Source organism: Acomys russatus, chromosome 8 (assembly GCF_903995435.1).
Source record: "Acomys russatus chromosome 8, mAcoRus1.1, whole genome shotgun sequence".
In the NCBI taxonomy this organism is placed as follows: Eukaryota; Metazoa; Chordata; class Mammalia; order Rodentia; family Muridae; genus Acomys; species Acomys russatus.
This window is the reverse complement of record NC_067144.1, coordinates 16,074,223-16,099,526: the sequence shown is the minus strand read 5'-3', so window position 1 is coordinate 16,099,526 and position 25,304 is coordinate 16,074,223. Positions and strand designations below refer to the sequence as shown.

Genomic DNA, 25,304 nt, shown 5'->3' with positions numbered 1-25,304 from the left:
AAAGTTATTCAAGTATAACTTAGATGCCCTTTCAACTATCTTTATTATATATGCCTGGAAGACATTTTCAGTGTATTTTCTTCACTTTTCCACTAGAGGGCCACCAAGAATCCCAAACGGTATTTTGCAGTACCTATCATAGACTCTTAGTGTGGTTGAAAGTGATGGGGTTTACAAAAGATATTATTCATTATTCACAAAGAATACTGGACTAATTATGGCCATGTGATATGCAACCTCTAGAATGATCCTATGACAAAGACATAAGTCTATGCTATAGCCCTCATTACATATAATCAGCTTACATATTTTTAAATGAGAAAAAATTTTCCACTTTAATTGAAATATATCACTTTTAAATCTTTAAAGCCTTTCTCCCAAAACATCCCTTGTATACAACACATGAAGAAAGGTCTAAAACACCGAGACACATAAATGTAGCCTGAGTGGTCTAAGCCATACAAACTTTCCATTGGCTCAAAATTTAATGCCCAAACAAAATGTTAAAACAAACATATTAATTAAAACATTTTTCTTGTTCTACCATTTCCATTTGGCATTTTCTGACAGTACAGAATTTTTGTAATGAAGGAGAAACAAAAAGAACAACCAAACACTTTCTTAGGTGACCAGGAAAGCAATATATTCATTAATAAGTGTTTCTTAAAAGCTTCATTATAATTTAATCCACTACTAATTTAAGTCACATGCATATCATAAACTGGGAGGTTTTACAGTTCTTCAAAACTAAGAAAAATTTTATTTGAAATTATTTCTGGGGCAAGCCTGGTGACCTGAGTTCAATCCCTAGAACCCACATAATAGAACTGACTCCTGCAAACTGTCCTCTCACCATGGCATGCACACCTACACATATACTAAGTAAATATATACAAGAAATTAAATATTTCTTTATAACTAACTGTTCCTAGAATTATATGTTAGAAAGCCCTTCCTGTTTTCAACTGGTCTTAAACCATTTAAAACTATTTTTGACTACAGAAAATACGTAAATACATCACTTAAAATTTTTTTTATTTTATGTATACAAGTGTTTTGAGTTCATGTATGCATGTGCTCCACATCTGTCCCTGGTGCTTGCAAAGGTTAGAAGAGGGTCCAATCCTCTCAAACTGGAGCTGCAGATGAGGCCATCATGTGAGTGCTGCAACCAAACCCAATTCCTCTGCAAAAACAATGGGGTGCTCTTACTGAGCCATCTGCCCAACCCCAATACCATCACTTCTTTATGCTGTTTAATACTGTTCTATCAGTGGTTCTCACTCTTGCTAATGCTGCGGTCCGTTAATCCAGCTCCTCATGTTGTGGTGACCCTCAGCCATAAAATTATTTTTGCCACTACTTCATAACTGCAGTTTGCTACTGTTACGAATCGTAATGTAAATATGATTTCTGATGGTCTTAGGGGACCCTTGTGAAAGGTCACTGGACCCTCAGGAGGTTGTGACTCACAGATAAGGATTTACGTTTAAAAAGTCAGAACCATCACTAAAGTAACATAACCCTGACTTAGAGATAGTGAGTAAAGGAGCATGCTTTGTTGCTTCATTTCGAGGCTTTTTTTCTCTATACAATCTAAGATCAACTTGATTTAGTTTTTAAAGCCTATAATATTAATTTAAATAGTAAACCAACTACTGGTTACATCAAAAGATTCCCAGTCCCATGTGTAGTTTTCTATATACCTAATTTTCGATATGAGCAGAACTTAAAAGTGAAGTAAATAATCCTGTATCGACGGAGACTAGCATTAAACATTAAAGCTTCCATAAAAAGTAGAGCTTTGGGCTAGAGAAGAGGCGCAGTTATTAAAAACACGTGTTGCTCTTTCAGAGACTAAATTTGGTTCCCAGCATATATGTGGAGACCCAGAACATCTATCTCTAAGTTCAGCTCCAGGGGATCTGATGCCCTCTTTTGGCCTCTGAAGGCACCTGCACAGGTACCATTCACAGGAATAAAATAAAAGTTAACCTTTCTTTAAATTTAATTTTTGTAAGTATTGGTGTTCTCCCAGTACACATGTCTGTGCACAAGCATGTATGTGTGTGCTTGGTGTGTACTCCCAGCATATATATGTGTGTGTGGTTGGTGGCCACAGAGGCAGATGATGATGGGATCTCTGGGACTGGAGTTACAGAGACGGGTGTGAGCTGCCACGTGGGTGCTGGGAACCAAACTTGGGTCCTCTGGCACAGCAGGCAGCGCTCTTCACCACAGCCATCTCTCCAGGCCACAACATGATTAAAGTTAATCTTAAAAACAAACAAACAACAGAGCTCCTATGTCAGACAAATGGCATAAAAGTCCCTGACACAAATTAAAAATTACTCCATCTATCATACCTGAATTACAGTTATTTATTCTCTGAAATACTAGATTTTAACACCAAGCTTCTTTACAAAGTATTGTCCAGATTCACCTTATAAGCAAACACTCAGGGTACTGTGCTGCCAGTGTGGATAGCAGCTTGGTTTTGAGTCTAAAAGGTTGGGTTTTTGTTTTGTTTTGTTTTGTTTGTTTTTCCCTGACCCTGAGCACTTCTAGAAAAAGTTCCTGGGCCAATGCTGCCTACTATCTTGAACATTTAACCAAAGCACTCTTTCCAAAAGATTTACCTTACATGCCGCATTCTTCAGCTGGCTCCCCTCCACAGCTGAGGTAGATCTGCATCCTATGATTGGGATTAAGAACCCAAAGATGGCCTTTCCTTATGTAAGAAAAACTACTTAAAAGTCACAATCAGATTCCCAGATCTCAGCATGTCTTCAGCAAGGCCCTTACAGGCTACACCTGCTGCAGTCTAAACACATTATTTCTCCATGCTGAAGGTACAACTTAAGGGAGCCACTACATTTATTCAAATACATGCTGGAAGTTTAGGGAAGTGCAAGTCATTGCAAGGACTTTGCACAGTTTGGTAAGAAATGAGATTTTTGAACATGATACTTTCTTACTATACGTAATGAGAATACCTCAGTCACTTGTATTTTGTGATTTTCTTCTCTCTAAATTATTCAAGCAGAAACAACCACAAAAATCAATTTTGTAGCATAAGTAAGCAGAATAATAAAATTATCTTGAATAGAGAAAAAATTCAATGAGGTAAAACATTCTGAATACACAAAAATAAAGTCAGGGTTTGCTGGAGTGTAGCTCAGGGTATAGCGTATGTGAGACCTGAGGCTTGATGCCCAGTCCTGGAAAATCAATCACTAGGCAAAATGTCACTACATTGATTTTGTTAATACACCAATATCATGGAGAATTGAAATTTCCTCAGAACCTTGGATCTCATGGTAGTAAAAGAACTGACTTCCAAAAGTGTCAATGGTCTCTACATGTGCATATGCAATGGCATGCACTTGTACATACACACATGCGATGGTGGTGGTAAGGAGGAAGAGCTGGAGAAGAGAGGAAGAACAGCAACATAGGTCTTGACCTTTGCCCTGACCTCTACTAAGGCACAGAAACATCCAAAAGAGATGGGGAGAAAGACTGTAGGAGCCATTTAAATCTCTGCATGACTGCCCAAACGAGACCTGAACAATCATCACACCACCAGCTGACATCTCAACATGGATGGGGGAAATTTCACAGGGTTCCAACCATAAATGAAGAGCTACTGGCAGTCAATGACTTCTGAAAGAATGAGAATGAGTCTTCCCCAGAGATGACATCCTCATTAGCTATCCAAGTGGTCAGCCCTAAAAACATATAATATGAACAACACTAAACGGACTCAGCAGTTATACATACACATATACACCAAAAAAAAAAAAAAATTGAAATAGTTAAATAAAGAGACCATTAATTTGTGCAGCAGAAGACATGGGTGAAAAGGAAAATTATATAAACATAGTACATATATTCTGATTTAATAAAATATAATAATAATTTATATACATCTGGCTAACAGCCATCCTAAAGTACTTCTAATGATTATTAGTGACAGGAAGAATTGAGTCAGCCATCACTTTCTGAAATTATGAAAGAACTGGCTTCCTAGTTTCCAGGCACTTTTACAACTGGATGCATGTATACACAATGTATACACAATGTGTATGCGTAAGTGCATGTTCTTCTGTGTGCAGATGTATGTGAAGGCCAGAGGTCAACCTTGCATGTTGGGACTCGAGTCTTGCGGAGCTTGTTTTTGAAAAGTACATAATGTTTTTATTATTTGAGAACTTCACACATGCACACAATGTATTTTGTTCACTCATGTAACACTCCAACTGTTACCCCTAACTCCTCCTTCTCCTCTATAACTTCATATTCTTTTTCTTTTCTTTTTAAAAATATAACCCACAAAGTCCAACTTGTGCTGCCTATCCAGTGGAGCATGGTCCACTCACCAGGAGCTCCATCTATAGAGAAAACACTCCCCCTGCTCTAGCAGCCACTGACTGACTGTTAGTGCTCTACAAACAGGGACAGGCACTTGTGAGCCCCTCTGCCCTCCATGCTGAAATGCTGACTGGTCTGACCTTGTACAAACAAGTCTTGTCCAGGCAACCACAGTTGTATGCATTAAGAAATGTTATCAATGTTTAAAAGTTGTAATGCTTGCATTTATTTTGTATAAGTATGAAAATAATTTCTCTAATTTTTATGTACAAGTAGGATTTGTCTCACTGCTCATGTAGACTGAGTAATGGGCCTTCAAAAATTATATACTGACATATCTGCTCACCTAGTATGAGTCTACCAGAAGAAAATGTCAGGCAGAGTTCAAATACAACTATTATTCAGCTGAAGATCTTTATAATGGACTTACCTTAGAGAGCTGGTTGCATGGCAATATAAACATGTAATATTTTCAGTTATAATGCTATGTTATAATTTTAATAATAAAAAACTTCAGTGAGTCTTATTTGATTTTTAAATAAAATGAAGGAGATTAATTTATGGAGCCATAATATATCAATACTTAAAACTGCAGGCAGTACAAGAAATGTAAATTTGCGGCTTAATGTGCAAAATCTAATTTTATAAATCAGTATCACAAGTATATTTGACATCCGAACATAATCTTTCACTCTGTGTCTCCATAGGCCAACGGCCATCTCATAAGCAAACTGTAGTAAGTCTAAACCTCAAAATTCTCAGTCTTTCCAACAGTTAAAAGTCCAAAGACTCCTGGGCGTGGTGATGCACACTTTTAATCCCAGCACTACTCCGGAGGCAGAAACAGGCGGATCGCTGTGAGTTCGAGGACAACCTGGTCTATAAAGCAAGCCCAGGACAGTCAAGGCTACACAGGGAAATCCTGTCTCAAAAAACAAAACAAACAAAGCAAAACAAAAAAGTCCAAAGACCAGGGGGCTGGAGAGATGGCTCCATGGTTAACAGCACTAAATGTTCTTGCAGAGGACCTGAGTTCAGCTCCCAGTAACCAAATAAGGAAACTTACACCTGCCTCTAACTCCAGTTCCAGGGGACCTAACACCCTCTTCTGGCCTCCACAAGAGCAAGGCATGCAGATGGTGCACAAATATTCATGTAGGCACTCACACAAACACATTAAAAGAAACCTTTCAAAAGCAAAGTCCAAGTCTTATCCTGAGATTCAAAGTAATCTCTCCCCCAACCCGAAACAGGGTTTCTCTGTGTAGCCCTGGCTGTCTTGGAACTCTGCAGACCAGGCTGGCCTTGACTCACAGAGATCCATCTGCCTTCCCCCCCCCCCCCCCCCCCCCCCGAGTACTGGGATTAAAGGCATGAGCCACCATGCCCAGTATTAAGATAATCTCTTAACTGTGAACTCCAATGGAGTTCTTGGGACATATCTATCACAGGTATGAGGAGAGGGCTTCTATCCTTATGAGCAATAGTGTATGGTAGCCAGTGAAAAATTACATGCAAAGAAGCAGAAAATCGATCCAGTTTCAGGAGTCAGTCAGTCCACAGGTACAGATTAAAAAATGCTAGGTGGTAAGAGTCAGCAAACAAAGGCTTTGAAATATTCTGTAAAACTCCATATGATTAAAAAGTCAGACATGTGCTACACAGTAAGTTGAATACAGTCTTATGTATATAGTAAAAGTACTTCATTAAAACAAACTGGGGTAAACATACACACACATTTGAACCTTCATGTATAGTTTCAAAATCTCAATTTCTGTGACTCTCTAGAAAGAAATATTTATTGTATGATTTCACATGTGATTAATTCATAAGATTCAAAGGATAATAAAGACTATATTAATATGCAAAAAACTGAAGAAGTCTCTTTAATAAGAGAAAATACCAGATAATCTAAAAGATAAAAACCAACAAGATCATCAAAGATGGCAGTATTTGGGTGAACAGTAAAATTATTATTCTTGATTTTAAAGCCCTTTTAAAAGATACTTGTATAACACTGTAACTTTAAATGACACAAGAGAACTTAGTATCAACAGTGACTCTTTTTAGATATACCACTCAAACTTGACTCATGAATGAAGAAAAAACTGTTAAGATGGATTTCATTAATATTAAAAACTGCTCTGTAAGAGATAATAAAGAATAAAGTAAAAAACAAATTAGGAGCAAATATAGTGGATGGGCATGGTGGTGCACTTGGGAGGCAGAATCTGGCACCAGTCTTTTTTGTGTGAACTTTGATCTTCCTAATTTAAAGTTAACTAGTTAATAAAGTTGCTGAAGCCTGTAACTAGGCAGAAAGGAAGTAAGCAGAGCTTAGGTTACCAGGCTTGGGGTAAGATGGGACCAAAAGGCGGAAAGAGAAGAAAGCCAGAGAGAAGTCACTGCCTTGGGGCAGTATGGACCATGAGTACATGGCCATGAGGGACGGCCTGATGGAACAGAAGCAGCACAGGCAGGAACAATTATGGCATGTTATAACTGGGAAATAGCAATATATCTTAGAGAGTGGTTATATGCCCAGTTATGGTGCCGTAAAGGTTTTATAAAACCAAAAGGTATCTCTCTGTTTTGATTATTTGGAGACTAGCTGGGGTAGAAAAGCCCTCTATATATATGAGGCCAAAACAAGAGGTGGGACTTTTTGGTCTTGGCATAACTTCCTATTGTTTGGCTATTTATCACTCTACTTCGAGATGCTCCTAGAGAGTCGCTCCAGCAATGCTTCGAGGTTCTGGGTTCCAACTGCTGCTCCAGGTTCCAGGGGCTGTAGCTGCAGTCACTGTTGCTGAATTGCTGGTTTGCTGTTTAACAGGTCTGTTGGAATCCTGCCAGCTACGCCAGTGGAATCGCTCCCAGGAACTGAGTCTACAAAGGTCTACTTCTCCTGGTCCCAATAGCCTTTTCTCTCCTTTCTAGGGTAGGTGGGTTGGAAGGGAGGTGTAAGCATTAAAGAACCCCAAATAAAGTAAGGTTTGAAAAAGTTCAAAGCCTACACACATCTTCTGATAAGAGATATTTAGCCTGTATTATAGTTTTTTACTTTTGTTTATGACCTCATAAGTTTGTTCTATAAAATTTAAGGACTATTACTTTAAAGGAGCTGATGTTAATTTATACATTAACACATTAACCATGAAGAAATAATCTGGATGTCAACAACAAAAAGAGCTGTCAAAAAGTAGCTGTTGTGTGCTACTGAGGGTTAGTTTAAGTTCAAAACAGTGTATTGTAGCTTTAGGATGTTGAATGTAATTCTCATGGCCAGCACAAAGAAAATAGATATGGAACACACATAAAAGGGGCCAAGAAAGAAAGTTAAATGTTCTAAGTAAATCAATCAAACACAGAGGAGGAATACAAGAAATGAAGAACAAAACTGCCATTAAATATGCAAGAGAGAAATCATAAAGTGGCAGAAGACCCTGCAGAATTAGTGATTATGTGATATTGTTTAACAACAAAAATAGTAACTTGAAGAACAGATTTTTTAAAAACAAAGCATAATTTAACTATTTTTCCAAAACAGATCAACTTACAATCCAAAGGCATATATACTTAAAGTAAAGACCAGAAATTGCTTTTATACACAAATAGTACCAAAAAGGGAACAGGAATGTCTACACTTTTTTTTTTCTTTTTTGAGACAGGGTTTCTCTGTGTAGCCCTGGCTGTCATAGAACTCAGAGGCCGACCTACCTTTGCCTCCTGGGTGTTAGGATTAAAGGTGTGCACCAGCACATCCTGCAATTCCCGTCCCCCCTCCCCATCATATGTTTCTTGACAAGGTTCTTCTATGTGGTCTTAGCTGACCTTAATCAGTGATCCTCCTGCCTCCCAGTGCTGTGCTGGAATTAAAAGTGTGTGACAGACAGATACACACACACACTAGTGTGTGACACTATACACTGCTGAATGTCTATAGTTTTATCAGACAAAAAGATTTCAAGTCAATACAAGTTATGAGACAAGGGGCTGGAGAAATTGCTCAACAGTTAAGAGCACTGGCTGCTCTTCCAGAGGACCTAGGTTCAATTCCCAGCACCCACATGGTGGCTCACAACTGTCTCTAACTTGGGATCAGACACCCTCACACAGGAGAAAACCACCAATGCACATAAAATAAAAAATAAAATAAAAAGTTGTGAGACAAAAAAAGGATACTATATAATAATAAAGTTTCAATGTAAGAAGACATAATTGTAAACATTTATGCACACACTATCAAAAACTGGTAGAACTGCAAAAAGTTCAATTTTACAATAATAGCTAGAGAAATCATACTCTCTATGAGTAAAACAATCAGATTTAAAATAAGGAAATAGTTTTCCAGCGCTCAGGAGGCCGAGGCAGAGGCCGAACATGTGAGTAGAGGACAGCTAAGGAGACCCCAGAGACAGACAGGAGACCCCGGAGACAGACAGAGATGGAAAAGGGAGCGAGGAAAGGGGGGACAGGAAGGGGAGGGGGCGTGTGAAGAGGCCTTTTAAGACTAAACCACAAAGGAAAGAAACTTAGCTGCATTAAATTAGTTAAAAAACAAAACAAAACAGTGGCATCAATAGTTTCCACCACATCTTTTTAAAAGCAAACATTAACCCCTCTTAAATTTATTTCTAGCCGGACAAGGTAGCGCATCCTTGTGATCAAGCACTTGGGGACAGAGGTAAGTGGATTTCTGGGAGTTGGATGCCAGCCTAGTCGATAAAGTGAGTCCAGGACAGCAAAGGCTACACAGAGAAACCTTGTCTCAAAACAAAACAAAAACACCAAAACACCCCCCAAAACAAACAAAAAACACCAAAACACCAAAAGTTTTTTAAAAAATGTATTTCCGCCGGTGGTGATGGTGCACACCGGTAGGATTTGCTGAAGGAGGCAGAGGCAGGAGGATCACGAGTTCAATGCCAGCCTGGACTACACATTAAAGAAAAAAGAAAAACAAAATGCATTTCCAAAATAGTAGGAAGTGGAGTACTACCATATGCATTACCCATTTAAAAAAACAAACAAAAACCTGTTGTATGACAAAAGAGACTGTGAATACTGACATCAAGTCCTTTAAAAAGCTGCTTTCCTTGGAGTAGAGAAGGACTGGTAATAGGGCCTCCCTGGACACTTGAATGAGTGTGCTCAAATAACCTATACACATCCTCCATGACTAGCAATACCATCATTAGTAATCCTGTATTCTTTGGGGAATAAGAAAAGTCTACACAAGTTCAATTCATACAGTTGCTTTCCACACCTTAAGTATTTCTGAGTAACAGGTGGTTTGAATCCAGGTGATTCCTAGCCCAGGGGTGTGGAGAACCACTGTACAATGAAAACAGCAACTACAACATGACTGAAAACTCAACAAACTTCCCATGTTTGAGGAAAGAAAGACTTAATACTGCTGAGATGTCATTACTTTCTAAGTCAATCTACATATACAAGGAAAACTATCAAAATTCCAGTGACTTTTTTTCATTACAATATAAACAACCAGCCCTAAAATTCATACAGCATCTCAAGGGATCTTCAACAATCATCAAAGAAAAGCTAATAATACTTTCATTACTTTTCTGTGTCTATGATAAGCACCATGATGAAAGCAACTTCTGCAAAAGTTTATTTTGGCTTAGAGTTCCAGAGGGTGAGTTCAGCACACTAGGGAAGCAAAGCAACAAGCACAGTGCCAGGAGCAGGAAGCTGAGCACTCATCCTCAAACGCAAGCAGAGAGCAGAGAGCAAACTAGAAGGGGGAGGCTTGAAACCCTAAGTCCACCCTCAGTGGCACACTTCCTTCAGCAAGGCCACACCCCCAAACTAAGGAGAATTTTCTATTCAAATGATCATCACTAAGGAGCTAGAAATAAAGAGTCAGTAATGTGCTTGGCAAACATGTATGAGGACCTGAACTCAGATCCCTGGCATCTGCATAAAAGTAAGGTATGGTCACGTGCATCTAAACCCTAACTGGGGCTAGGGAAACTCTGTAGATCCCAGAGCTCACGGGCCAGCCATCTAGCCAATTTTGAGTCTGGATTCAGTGAGGAGAAGAGCGAGAGAAAGGCTCCTAGTGTCAACCTCTGGCTTCCACACAGATACACACGAACATGCACCTATATACGTTTATAATACATACAAACACACAGATACTATGAGAGAGAGAGAAATAAAATAACTACCTGGGGCTGGAGAGATGGCTCAGCGGTTAAGAGCATTGCCTGCTCTTCCAAAGGACCTGGGTTCAATTCCCAGCACCCACATGGCAGCTCACAAATGTCTGTAACTCTAAGATCTGACACCCTCACACCAACGCACATAAATTGAAATTAAATAAAAAATATTTTTAAAAAATAAAATAAAATAACTACCTGGTTTTAAAGCTTTACAGAACTGAAAGCAGTAGTACTGAAGACAGATATCTAACCAGAATAATATAGAATATATAATTATATATAAAATATAGCTATATAGAATAATATAGAAAGCCCACACTAAACCCTTAAATACATGGTCAAATAATTTTTTACAAGTATGTCAAAATCATTTGATTAGAAAAGGCAGTCAATCAACCTACAGTGGTATAAAAACTACCCCTGCATATATAAAAAAAAGTAAAAAAAAATTTTTTGACCTTTCAAGTTTGACCTTTACCTAATACCATGTTTTTTTTTTTTTAAATTTACTCACAACTAAGTAGGGACAAAACATAAAATGCTGAGAAACTGTATTGTTCCTCAGATATGACAACAAAAATACAGTCAACAAAAGAAAAAAACAGACAAACTGGATCTCAGGAAAAATTTAATTCATGCATCAATATAGTATCTATCAACCTTGCAAAAAGCAAATTCAACAAACAGGAAAGGATGGCTACAGTACTCAGGAGGCAGAGGCTGGTAGGCTGATCTCTATGAGTTCCAGGACGCCTTGGTCTACACAGTGAGTTATAGACCAGCCACAGCCAACAGTGAACCTGTTTCCAAAGCAACAACAAAAAGAACAGGAGAAAGTATTTGCAAATTATACATCTGATAAGGGATTAATATCCAGGACATATGAGGAAAACAAAAACAAAACCAATACAAGATTTTTGAAATAGATTCAATGCAAATGACCTCATTTTTCTGTCAAGAAACACTCCAGCAATCCCATGACCATGATAAGACTACTAGCCACGCTCAGCAGCCACTCTTTAAGCCAGTTACAACTCTCGGCATACCCTCCAGACACCAATACCAGGGTAGCCTGCTTTGACCTACTGCTCATAGTTTGCCAGTCTTCATCTCCAACACTTATTTTCTATACTATAGAGCTTTATATGGAGAAGGCACTCCATGAAACAACGCTAAAAGCAATCTTAAGATATATCTCTAATCTTTCCATTTTACAGTGAAAACTGTAAAGTCAAGTTAAATTTTTTTCAACATGTTTAAAGAAATGTCTTCTTTTAGATATTTACTTAATATTACAATGTCAAAATCTGAAGTATTTTGAAACATCGAAGTTCTGGAACCTCAAATACAAAATCATAAACTGAAACAATAATTATTTTAGAAAAATCTTTACATATGGTTTGTGTACAGTTACCACTGCAAACGCTGAGTCACACAAGCAAAAGAAGACCAATGCAGCAACTACATTAAATGCAAAGTTATAACTAAGCAAAAGTTTGTTTTAGGACCAAAGTTTTTCCAAAGGCCAATATGAGAACATATTTCATGGAGGTCAATATTAACTTAATTATAATAAAATAATCAAATCACCACGATAACATTTTATATTATTAAAATTCAATCTGATAGCAATAATAAATACTAAAAAATTGTCATCTTATAGGCTCACGAATTATGAACATTTGTGCGGCAGTAAAGCATTAGTTAACAGTAGAGGGCAGCATTTCTATTCATTTTAACTTTTTAAAAAAATGAAATCTTAAAAAGGAGTTCACAACCCTTACAAAGCATTGGGCTGAGATGCAATTTTAATACAATCTACTACGGGTAAACATGTCCTAGTGTATATATGAAAACTTTGTCCAAATAGATAAAATTTGGTATTCCTAGTTTTCAAACAGGCAAAATAAAAATGGTGTAATTTAGTACTTGACATTTCATCAGGTACCCAGTTAAAATAAATACTTGAGTCTACACTGGAATGACAAACAGTAATCCCCATATAAAGGTGTTTCTTTTCTCTCCACATAGGATACTTACACATTAACACTGGAAGAAGTACCCTATCATAACCCTAAACCTTTAACATCCAGAGATTTGGAACTGCCACAGAGTGCCAGGGTTAGCTGGCTCTAAGATGCAAAGCAAAAGGGACAAAAGAGCTGACAGAGCAGAAACAGGCATGCGTGGAAGCAGATTTAAACCTGACTTGTTCTGATGATAGGGCTGCATTTAAATCCCACCCACCACCCCAGCCATTTAAAAAGCAAGAGACAGAAATTATAAAGGGACAGAAAAGAAATTATCAGAGTAAGACTATTTAATAAAAGTTACTTAAATGACCATGAGCCAGTCACTGTTGCACGAGTTGATCCTTAGCATGCTGTAAGAAAGGCACAACACGTTATCGCCCCTGTCACAGATCAGGGGACTGAAACCCCACCGAGATCATGGGATGTGGGCCTGGCTTTCAGCAGCCTCCGGCGGCGGCTCAGCCTCCCTATTATCTTTAAGCTCTAGCCCATCTACCTATCACCACATCTGCTGGGTAACTTAAGCAAAAACAGGAATTTAACAAGAATTTAAAAAGCGAAAGTGGCAAAATAAGAAAAAAGGAAGCCTTATTTATTCATTTGGAATGAATTATAAAAGGATTAACAGAAAATAAAGGCAGTACTTGAAAACAAGGTTTCTTATTTCAACTCAGAAGATCACAAATCAGACAGACCCAGATGAGCACTATTAAGACACTTAGGGCGAGGTAAGAAACACTACATACTGCTGCACATGGCAGGACACATCCTGAACCCCAGGTTAACAGAGGCAGGCAGATCTCTGGGAGCCACTCTGGTCAACTTAGTGAGTTCCAAACCAGGGCTGAATAGTAAGACCCTGTTACTAAAACCCAAAACCAAACAGCAACAAAATTACCTAATCACTGTGGTTCAAATAAATAATAATGCGTTCTCCCAAATGTAAATAATTTAACAGAAAGACAATCAATATATGTTATGGTGTTCAATAGAAAAAACAGTTTGAAGGTAATTAAACTGTGGGACACTTGGCAATATTTACCAAAACACTGAAAATGTTATCAGGTCAGGTGGGGTTAGCACACGCCTTTAATCCCAGCACTAGGGAGGTAGAGGCAGGTGATCTCTGTGAGTTCAAGGCCAGCCTGGTCTACAAAGTGAGTCCAGGACAGCAAAGGCTACAGAGAGAAACCTTGTCTAAAAAAAAAAAAAAAAAAAAAAAAAAAAAAAAAAAAAAAAAAAAAAAAAAAATCTTGTCATTTGCATTAGAAATTCTTCACCAAAAGGACTGTGATTATGCCCAGATTTAGCAGCATATTTTAAGGAAAATAAAAGTGTTGATTAAATTATAAAAAGTCCAAACAATGAAATCATCTTAAATGCCACAAGAAAACATTCAGTGACATTTCAAGTGATTTTCAAACTGCATTACACACAAATATCCCATCCCATCTGTGTCCAATCCCTCAGCCATACCAAAGACACCAAATAACTGATCCTAGCACTCTGGCCTTCACCCTCTTATCAGAATTCTTTCTTTTTATTTATTTATTTATTTTAAAGATTTGCTTATTTGTATGCGCATTGATGCTTTGCCAGTGTGTGTGTCTATGTGAGGGCTCCAGATTTTCTGGAACTGGAGTTACAGACCATTGTGAGCTGCTTTGTGGGTGCTGGGAACCCAGGTCCACTGGTAGAGCAGCAAATGCCTTCAACCTCTGAGCCATCTCTCCAGGCCCAAGAATTTCTACTTCAACTGCTGGGAATGTTTGTAGCTCAGTAGCAGAGCACCTCATCAGCACACACCTGACACCAACCAGAGTTAGCACCAGAAATAAATGTTTGATATAAAGGGTAGGTGCAGTGGCACACACTGTTAATCCCAGTATTTGAGAGGCAGAGGCAGGTAGATCTCTTTGAGTTAGAGGAAGCTAGTTGTTTCACATAATGAGTTCCAGACCAGCCAGAACTGCACAGCTGAGACCCTGCTTTAAAAAAAAAAAAAAAAAAAAAGCTTGTTTTAGTCAAAGGATAGATTTTTTTTTTCCCACCTGGTTAATTACTAAAATCATGATGCAAAAGCAACTTAGGAAATAGGTAAAATGCCTTTAATCCTCTCTCATGTCGTGTCCTATTGACAAAAACAACCCCTAAGGCCTCTAGTTAGAGAACTTTAAAACTCAGCTTTTCAGAACTAGGAAAACTACAGTGCTTTATTTTTAAGTATTTTTTATTTACTATTTGTGTGCAAGAGAGTGGAGACACAAGCCATGGCATGCATACATATGGAAGGCAGGGGGCGACTTCAGAGTTAGTTCTCTCCTTCTACTGTGGGTTCTGGAAATCAAGTTCAGGTGGTCAGATTTGCATGACAAGCAATTTTACCTGCCGAGTCTTCTCACTGGCCCCACAGAACCTTTTCATACTGCTGTTTGGAAAGATGCAGAAGACATGAGTTCACCCAGCTCTCTAGCCTCTCTGTACTGGGTAAGAAACATTCCCAAGGATGTCATGCTGCTTCTTTGGAGGGCTTCTCAGTGGCAAAATGCTTATTAATAAATTTATTAAAGTCCAAATTTTGTATATATATAAAAAAATGAAGCTAGGTGTAATAGCACACACTTGGAACCGCAGAACTTGAAAAGTATGCCTCTGAGGTCAGTCCATGCTATATGAAACCCTTACTCCAACAAAGAAAGGAACAAGTAAGCAGAGCACTAAAACAGAGAAGCAATCATCTTCTTTGATAAAGAACTTTATCAAATTCTAACTTATACTATATAAAGCCTGACATGGTTAAGGCATGACAAAACATATGAGAGAAGTAAAACCTACAACTGACATCACAGACAATGGTTAATCTCTGATTTAAAAAAAAAAGTTCTTACAAACTACAAAGAAAATCACCACCCCTCTGATTAATACAGTATAATAAACCTAATTAAAAACACTGAAGAAATGCAAATTATAACTTCACCTCTATGACACTGTTTATTCAGCAAAAAAAGTAAAAAGTTGAAAATTCTTTTGGTAATTTCCAGAAAAATGTTCACTCATACACTGCTAAGAAATTTGCAAAATGGCACAATTCCTATGGAGTTATTGTAACAATAAGTAACCAAACTAAGATGCATTTTTCTCTTAACTAACAATGCCACATATACAGACAAGACTTTCACACATACAAAATGACAATGCTGCTTACTGAAGCACTGTTTCTAACTGTGGGAAAAAAGCAACTGTTCACTACGAGCATTATTTATCATTGTCTCAGCTCACTTGGGTCACTAGAATAGAACACCTAAGACTTAAGTAATTAATAAAGAACGGAAATGTATTTCCTGTGTGTCTGGAAGCTGGAGGGCACAGTGTCAGGACACCCGCAGGACAGGTATCTGAACAGTGTATCCTCCTCACTGGCAGAAAGGGTAGCAGGACAGTAGGGGCTCCTTCAACCTTGAGCCTCTTCATCAGGGTTCTACTAATCCCAGGAGGTCAAAGCATTCATGACATAATTATTTCCCAACAGAAACTCTCAACATCTATACATTATATGTATTAAGGGCTAACATGAACGGCAGGTGACATCATCATTCAAACTTTAGCATATATCTTGAAGATCTGGAATTTTACCTAAAATAGGTATGGATCTAAATTCCACTTTTGTTTAAATATGATCACATAACACAATCATTTATTTTTAAAAAATTATTGAGGAAAAGTTTGTAAGTAAAATCAGCAAAGATTGAAAAGTCACACAAATGTAAAACACACTACCAATTAACTGTATAAGAGAAAGATAAAAACATTCTTTTTACTTGTAAAGCTGTATTAAGTCCTGGAAAAAGAGAACAAATAAGAACAGTCTCTAAGGCTAGGGAGCTGGCTCAGTTGGTGAAGCACTTGCTGGGCAGATCCCAGGCACCAATGTGAAAGGGTCAGGCAAGAAAGGCAGAGTGCACAATGATCCCAGCACTTGGGAGCTAGAGACAGAAGATCCTTTGGTTTGATGGCTGAAGAAAGGATTAGGTTCTGTGAGACCCTGTCTCAAAAAATGAAAAGTGACTGAGGAAGAATCTGGGCCTCCACATGTGTGTACACATGTACACACATACATACAGACAAAAACAAACAACAATTTCCTACAGGAGCCACAGAGATAAGGAATAAAAACGAGACAGAGCCATACAGTATGCGGAGGGGAGACAGTGAGGCAGAGTCTAGAGAGCCCTGGCTGGCCTAAGACTCTATGTAAACTAGGATGGCCTTGAGTTACAGTGATCTTCCTTTACCTCTGCTTCCTGTATGCTCAGATAACAGAGAGGGCGATGCTTGGCTAAGTTATTTAATGACAGTTTTGATTTTGTTGTTTGATTTTAGACAGGCTCTTGCCAAGTAGCCCAGACTGTCCTGGAACTTGCAATTCTCCTGCCTCTACCACTCAGGAGCTGGGATTACAGAAATGTGCCCATATCTAGCTAGTTGTTTGTTTGCTTACATTGGGCTTATCACTCAAAAATTATGTTAAAAAATATTCAAGTTTTCAGAAAGTGAAAACTGGCTGCTGAATAAGAATGGTTGTTACAGACCAATACTACTAACTAAATTTAACGTTAAATGGTCTGTTACTTTGCCTAACTCGCCACATCTTGCAATCTAGCAGAAAGAGCAGTGCTATTTTCAGAACGTTTCCATCATTGTATGAAGTTCTACTGTGCAATGCTGAAGCTACTGACATTTTGCATCTCAGAGACAGAAAGCACTAAAGTGAGAAAGGATTCTGTTTCCCAAAATGTTCACATAGTCAATGGATCATTCTGGTATTTAAGTGAGGAGTAGCCAAATAAGAATGAACAAGAAATGAATGGAGGGCCTGGAGAGATGGCTCAGTGGTTAAAAGAACTGGCTATTCTCCTAGAGGTTCCAGGTTCAATTCCCAGCACCCACATGGCAGCTCATGCCATAAAATTAAATTATTTTTTAAAACAAAAGGAATAGAAACAACAGGAAAAATCTACTTTCTGGATCCGTCTGAATTCATTATTTTTAAAAAACAAAATGGTAAGTAATTTTCAATACTTTATCTTGTGTGTGTGTTTTGGCTGTGTGTATGTCTATGCCCCACTTGTGTGCTTGGTGTCCATGGAAGCCAGAAAAGGATATTGGCTTGCCTGGCACTGGATTGACATACAGTGTGAGCCACCAAATGGATGCTGGGAATTAAACCCACATCCTTCAAAGAGTAACTAGATTTCTTAACCACTGAGCCATCTCTCCAGCCCTAATAAATATTAATGGCAGTTTTCTGAAATATCTATAAATGCACTATAAAATTTTTAGGCCTCAGGTTTGGGTTATCTAGACCAAAGTTCCACACATAACAAGTATTTACTAGTACCTACTAATACTGAACACTTGGTCAGGTAGAAATACCATGGAAAACAAAACACCACAATCATAAAGAATATTTACTGTATGTTAGGAGGGAAATGAGGCATACTTTCATAGAAGCCCAATTAATCTAGCCGGTACAATAAGTAGAGTCCCTGATGAAGCATCCATAAACTGGAATCAAGGGTTAGCCTGGAGGACACAAGCCTGTAATTTGCTATGCATAAATACCTCAAAGAGAAAAGAAACACCTTGGATGAACTGAAAAAAGCCCTATTAACAAAAAACAATGAAAACCTGATACAGTTCTTAAAAGCAAACATATTGCAATTTCTTACTTGGGAGGGAAAAACCCAAAAGCATCAAAACTATCCTGGCAGCACCTAACATGAACTACTAGATTTGGCATATTAAATAAAGGAAGTATTAACAACTGTATTAACGGCTCAGCAGTTAAGAGTATTGACTGAGTTTCCAGAGAATTCTGGGTTCAATTCCCAGCACCTAGTTAACAAGTGTCTGTAATTCCAGTTCCAAAGTATCCCATTCCCTCTTTTGGCTTCCTTGGGCACTGCACAAACTCAAGCACAGGGAAAAGCCAATATGCATAAAATAAAATGCTAAGTAAAAATTTCAGTTCTCTTCTCTGTCCCCTCTCAGCTTATCAGATGATCTAAGAAGACCCTTTGTACTGAAATGATGGAAAATTAATGTAACAAAAGGTGGGAAAAGATACGATCCTACTACAAGAAACCCTAATACTAAAAGTTACACCTGTTAGCCCCTCCTCTCTTATTTCCTTCCAGAAGTTGCTGATCAGATAAACTCCTCCATGGATAAGAATGTAAATGCCCTGAATTGCAGTTGACACATAGCACTTTAAACTATAAACAAAAAGCCTATTTAGGAATATTCCCAAAGTACTCCTTAAATCTAGCATGCTAACAACTAACATCCTTACAGTCATTATGAACCTGATAAAACTCTATTTCTCTACCTAGGCCCTAGTATTAACTCCACACTGATATCTTTATAAAGTGGCTCGTTAAGAACCCAAGAACTCTCAAGGAGAAAATTACCTGTCTTCTAAGACATTATATGGGAAACACACAAGAAAATATTTTAGCTATGCTGATTAAATAACATATAATCTACATAAATATATGTAAAACTAACCAGAAACAATATTGTAAGTGCTCTTTTCCCTTGGAAAGTGTTTAAACGCAGAACGTTTTGTTGTTGTTTTTTTTTTTTAAATTCAAGGAGGAAGCATGCTTTCAAGTCCACTACATTTCTGTTTCAGGGCTCGTTATGTGGCTCAGTGGTAGAGCACTTGCCTGACATATGCACAGTCCCAGGTCTAACTCCCAACTCTGGGAGGAGGAAACCCAACTCAGTTCCTTTTAAGGAATATATTAATCAGAAGAGGAACGTATGGTTATTTATGACTATCTTAAATTAGTAAATGCCAATTATACTACTGTAGATGGAGGCCAAGATTTAGCAGTTCAGTAACAGTGAAGATTTAGTCATCTCATCTCACTACCTAGTCATTTGAAAGCATTTTAAAATAAGTCTTCATTGTGAAGAACATATAGTTATTATAGTTATGAGGGGACTAAAAAGCTAATCATCATTGCTTTAGCTCAACCCACATGCCTGTTCTTAAGGGTATCCATGGTAGCAATGATGCAACGTGCCTACCTAGTGCACTCTGCCTACACAAGTGGGAGAAAGGGGAGGCGGATGATGAAAAATTTTTACTTGAGGTGTTTTAAGTATTAACATGATAGAACTGTATCAACTACACTGTCAGATTTTTAGAAACCATGAAGTTCTCCAGAAATCAGAAAGGCGCCTAGGACAGGAAGACAGGAAGACCGGAAGGGGGAGGGAGGATGCACTGAAGCCTTCAACTGAGCAGGAATATTTTTTTTACTCATCTGGCTGTAGCAATTGATCAAAAATGTTCAAAGTGCTTCTTTCTAATCATAGAACAAATGAATCTAATTTAGCATTTTCAAAACTACACATAATGTTTTATGCTTCCTAATTTCCAACCTACATATTTTCCTATTTTTGTTTTCACAGTTACATAATAATTTATAAATATTTTAAGGACAGTGATTATAGCCAATGTTTTTTAGACAATAAAAAAAAAGCCATTCTCTTTTGCTTAAGAAAAGGTGGGTACAAAAATAAATCTAATTCTATCAAATAAAGACTAAAGAGATATATCAAATAACTTTGCTATAATATTAGAAGAAATTTAGCTAAATAAAATTACACAAGGTAATTCACAGGAAAAAGCCAAACATAGATAATAAAGAAAGAAAGAAAGAAAGAAGAAGCAAAACCCAAAAACCTCACAAACAAACAAGTCATGGAGACGCTTGTCCTCTTACAGCCGAGGACAAGCCCACCTCATAGGCACACTGGCAGCTGAACCACAGCTCTGAATGCAATAAAAAACAAAACTCAATACCATCAGTTTTCCCACTTCTGAGAACTAATTCATTACACAGAAATAATAATAGCCTGCTTTCAGGAATACTTGTTCTCTTATCACTAAACACAACAGTTTATGTCTAAAAATCACTGTGACATTAGTGTGTAGAATTAAAAACCAAAATATTTCCTGTTGTGGAAACCGAAATCTGCAGTTTAAATGCAAGCACCTGAACATATAACCGCACAGTCCCACAAGGTCCACAGACCGGTGCTGAGAAAACAAAGTAGTCTGCTTAGAGACTAAGTGAGGCATACTAGACTCAGGACAAAAAGCAAAGCAGGCTTTTAAGGTACTTCAAAAGTGCCTGAACAAGCTCAAGGGCTCTCAGTCCAGACCAGTGTCTATTTAACAGCCCAGGAGAGCCCCGCTGTTTAAAAAGAAGGGAGAATCCAGAAACTGTTTGCAAAATGACCTACACTTTCAGCAACACGACATGCCCAAGTGGAAGAGAAGAACTCTGATAAAATACAGCATATCAAGGCTCTCCAGACCTATGCTGTTAGGAGGAGAGCTTCCTGTAAATCTCAGAGAAAAAAATCAGTTTAAAACCCCATTTTTATCTACCTGAAATACATTTCAAACTACTGCCTTTGATAACAATGCATCTCGTAGATTCAAGTATCTGTTGTCAAGCCGCTAACGACAGTTACAGCTCAGAGAATGAACACAGAAAATCGTGCTGTATCTTACCTTTGTAGTTACAATGCACAGGCAATCCATTACTCTACCATTACAATATTTTATACATAAAGCAAAGCTATTCAAACGGCCTACTTCAACAATAACAAAAACTTCAAATAAAAAAGTTGTTAGATAAAATCATAGATGAAAAGTTATGACAGTGCCAAGATCCATTCTTAGAGCTAGCAGTTTTTCTACTATCTGAAATATAAGAAGCCAGAGTGCATCACGTGCCCTACAATCTTCTTTATGTAATATGTCTCTGAAGAACTTGAAATTATCCAACAGAACACTGAGGAACTTGGCGGGTTGACTCCAAGAGAGCCCACTGCTGCTTCAGACGCTACCTCATTAAGCCCTCTTTTCAGGGTGTGTTGCCAGGGAATCATTTGATAAAATGCCCCACAAGGTTTCCTCAACACAAATTTAAATCTATTTCTCCTTGTTTGCTATAGTTTGGATATTCAAAGAACCACCACAAAAAAAAAAAAAAAAAAAAAAGAAAGAAAGAAAGAAAGAAAGAAGAAGAAAAATCACTAGAAAATGCAAGCAAACACTTTTTCCACTAAACCATTTCTGCAACTGCAGCCTGCAAAGTGATGATTTTCTCGGCAGTAATGAATGGAATATTCCAAGTGTTATTTTTAAGAAGGGGAGCAGGAAGAACAAAGCATTAATGTAAAGTATCACTAAAACTTCCATTTTCTCTCTTTACCAAAATAAATAACATTTTACAATGAAGCTGTAATTTTACTTTATTGCATTACTAAATCCACTTCACCCAATTCCTTGTCCCTTGGGCACAGGGAGGAAGCGCCAGAGAGAAGCAGTTATAACTGTACCATTTCAAACTCCTTAGTAAGTACTTTTTTAAACCCAGAAGTCATCTAACTTTTTTCAAATATGTGTGGCTCTCAGATCATCAAGAACAGAATTAGACAGGCTAACAGAGAAAAGACACAGATGCCAAGAGCCTTTCAGTTTCAGAAGCTTCTGACCTCCCTATGAAAACATATACTAAGGCAATGTTGGTCCCATTAATAAAATATATCATATTTTTTAAAGCAGAATATTAAAAACAGTAGATGTAATATTCAAGTACTGACTGGGCATTGCATTTTGTGAAAGTAGGAGAAGAATGTATTGGTTTCTTTCTTACTGTTCTGAAATTTCTCTCATGAAAATTTTAAGATGCCTAGAATAGTCTTGCCCAGAGAGGGGAGGTCTTCCTCAGTAAGACAGACCTCCTAACAACAAATCAAAAGCATGGTTCAACCCAAAAATAAGCTGTATAACCAGTTGTTTTCTTTCCTGGTGGGGGGCACAGGGACAACTCAGTTTTCCCTTTTATAAAACACACAGTGTTTTATAAATTATAAATTATAACTTGTTATACTTTTTATATTTAATAGAGTCTAAGTTCCAGCAAGGGCAAAACGACAAAACATCTCCTGCACCTACTACTTCACCCCCCAGCACCTATATGTTAGCGTATGTTAGCATATGTTAGCATACTGGGACCACAATGTCACTGTGGCTTAGGATGTGTTGATGACTGAGCAGCCTTTCTAACATCTAAACTGTAGGCAATTACAAAACTGAAATACTGAATTGATTCTGAAAATGAGACACTTCATTTTTCCAAGAAAACCCCTGAAATACTTTTGCCAACTCAATTATAAACTTGTAGGAATATAGATTTAAATAGCCAAATAACCAAGTTTAAATTTAAGTCAGCTTGATACATATTTAACAACATTCACATTTTAGGAAATAATTTTAGTTGGACTCTACATTCAGCCTAGACATTAGAGTCATCCATATAACTAAACCACTCTTGATTAATCAAGTTTGGGCTGGAGAGATGGCTCAGTTGATAAATAAAGTACTTGCCTTGTAAGCACAAGGACCTAGGTTTAATGCTCAGAACCCACATTTAAATGTTGAAACAGTAAATAAAGCCAGTGTGTAGCTCATGCTTGTAATTCCAGTACTAGGAGACACGACCTGCGGGCTGGGGCCAGCCAGCTTAGCTAAAGCAGTAGCGAAGGCCAACCAAAGACCCCTGCCTCAAACACAGCTAATGAGTAACAATACCAAAGAGGGTCTTCTGACCTCAACACACAAGTGCATGTGTGCCTGCATACTCACCTCCCAACAAACACACACACATACACACACAAACACACACACGCCAAATCTATTAACTTTAAACAGCAGTTTTATGTAATCTAAACTCCATGAGATGTTACTTTTTTTTTTTTTTTTTTTTTTTTTTATGAAAATGTCACCTGACCATTTACCTAATTTCCTACTAGTACCCATTTTTAGTGCACCGATTTCCCCTATTTGGACAGTAGTTGTGCATTTGCAATGTCTATGATGTAACTGTGCTACCTTTTCAATGTACTTAATTATCTTCCAACAAAGCTTGATAGTGCATCTCATACTCTGAAATGATCATGTAATCTATACTAAATATTAGATATACTGCACCAATCAACACCCAAACTGACATTGACTAGGGGCATTTTAAATCAATGTGTTCCTTTCTAGTCATTTACTCTCTGAAATAATTTAGAAGCTACCTTGTAATATGAAAAACTTAAAAAGGTCTTAAATATAAGCAATTTGGGAAGGACAGTACCTCACCTAATATTTAGGCACGAAAGATAAACAGCACCACTTCAAAATATGCAGGCAACTGCTTTTAGCCATGACAAATAAAGAACAAAATGATCCACCTTAAACAACTAAGACAAGAATCCTGGACAAATATAAGGAAAGAATATTCAGGTACTAAAAGAGGCAGTTCAAAGCAATATACCTCTAGGAGAGGAGACAGAAGATGAGCCCTGCAATGGTCCAGCCAAACCTTGGAGGCAACTGCAAAGGAAGAGGACAACTAAACACAGGCCAGTAATATGTAAGAGGCCTACATAAAAATTCAGTGTGATGTGGCCAAGGTGTCCAAAATTCATGCTAGGAGTAAGCAGAAAGAAAAGAACTGCACAGGAAGAACTCCAAAGATGGACAGGGCTCCCTCCTAGTCCCCAGGTTAGCTCTCATCACCTTGATCAGCAAAGACATACATGGGGCGGGGGGGGGGGGGGGGGGGGGGGGGGAGTGCAGGGGAAGCCAAACCAAAACCAGGAGGTGGAGTGTCAGTACCCAGAATTCACATAGTATCAGGAATAATAGAACAACTTCTGATAGGCAGGATACCAGACAGGACTAAGTATGGTTTCAGTATGGGGATCTGATACCTCCTGATCTCTGTGGGCATCAGGCACAAGCGTGGTGCACATACATACATGTAAGCAAAACACCCAAAACAAATACATAAATCCAAGACTTTTCAAAAAATGAACTAAACATACAAAAAGGAGCTTATTAATTTTTAATCTCTTTAATGACAAGAAAATTAAAACAAGCAAACAAATCAGCGCTGAGGAGCTCTACACAGCCCCGTGCATGTACGAGTTCTCTAGCACACTCAGTCAGCCTTCAGAGCGCGTTAGCCTTCAATAGTCCACGTGTGCTCGTAACTGTCCTGCCACCAAAGTCTCTAGTTCAAACAAACAAACAAACCAACCACTAAGGTGAGAAAGAAATCACTTTCCCACACTGCTTAGATAACTCTCCTGCTTGGAGGAGCTCTGAAGGGCTGGAGGAGCAGCCTGCAGGTAACAGGCACAGTAAGGCAGCAGTGCTGAAAGATGGTCCAGTCCTTCAGATACTAGCCTGCTTTCTTTTATAGTCACACTTTATGGCATAAAACCTGCTTCATACTCTGACAATGGAATGATATTTTAGTAACCCATCATAAATTGAAAACATGATACTCTAACAATGCAGCATATGACTGCATGGCTGAAGGGGGCGGGGTATGATAAGTCTTGGAGGCGGGGTTACAGATCAGTGGTAGAGCTGAGTTTCACTCAAAGCCAAAATACCTGATATCCAGAGGTCAGGAGGTGTAAGAGCCCCTGGAAATAAAGTTACTGATGGTTGTGAGCCACTGTGTGGAAAAGATCAATATTCAAAATCTGAAGTATGAAGCCGGGCATGGTGGTGCACGGCTTTAATCCCAGCACTCGGGAGGCAGAGGCAGGCGGATTGCTG

At 38.1% G+C, this 25,304-nt stretch overlaps 1 protein-coding gene across 12 annotated transcripts in view; it reads right to left on the bottom strand.

Moving 5' to 3' along the window:
* The window catches only part of Dlg1 (discs large MAGUK scaffold protein 1), a 188,745-nt gene that overhangs the window by 137,655 nt on the left and 25,786 nt on the right, over positions 1–25,304 (bottom strand). Inside the window, exon 1 of one of the 12 annotated variants that reach the window (XM_051149747.1) lies at positions 21,189–21,258. The exons of the other annotated variants lie outside the window; for them this stretch is intronic. Within the exon in view, the coding sequence (XP_051005704.1) occupies positions 21,189–21,218 (30 nt within the window). The 5' untranslated portion in view covers positions 21,219–21,258. Of the gene's footprint in view, positions 1–21,188; positions 21,259–25,304 lie in introns of those variants that run through there. 12 annotated transcript variants of the gene reach the window in all.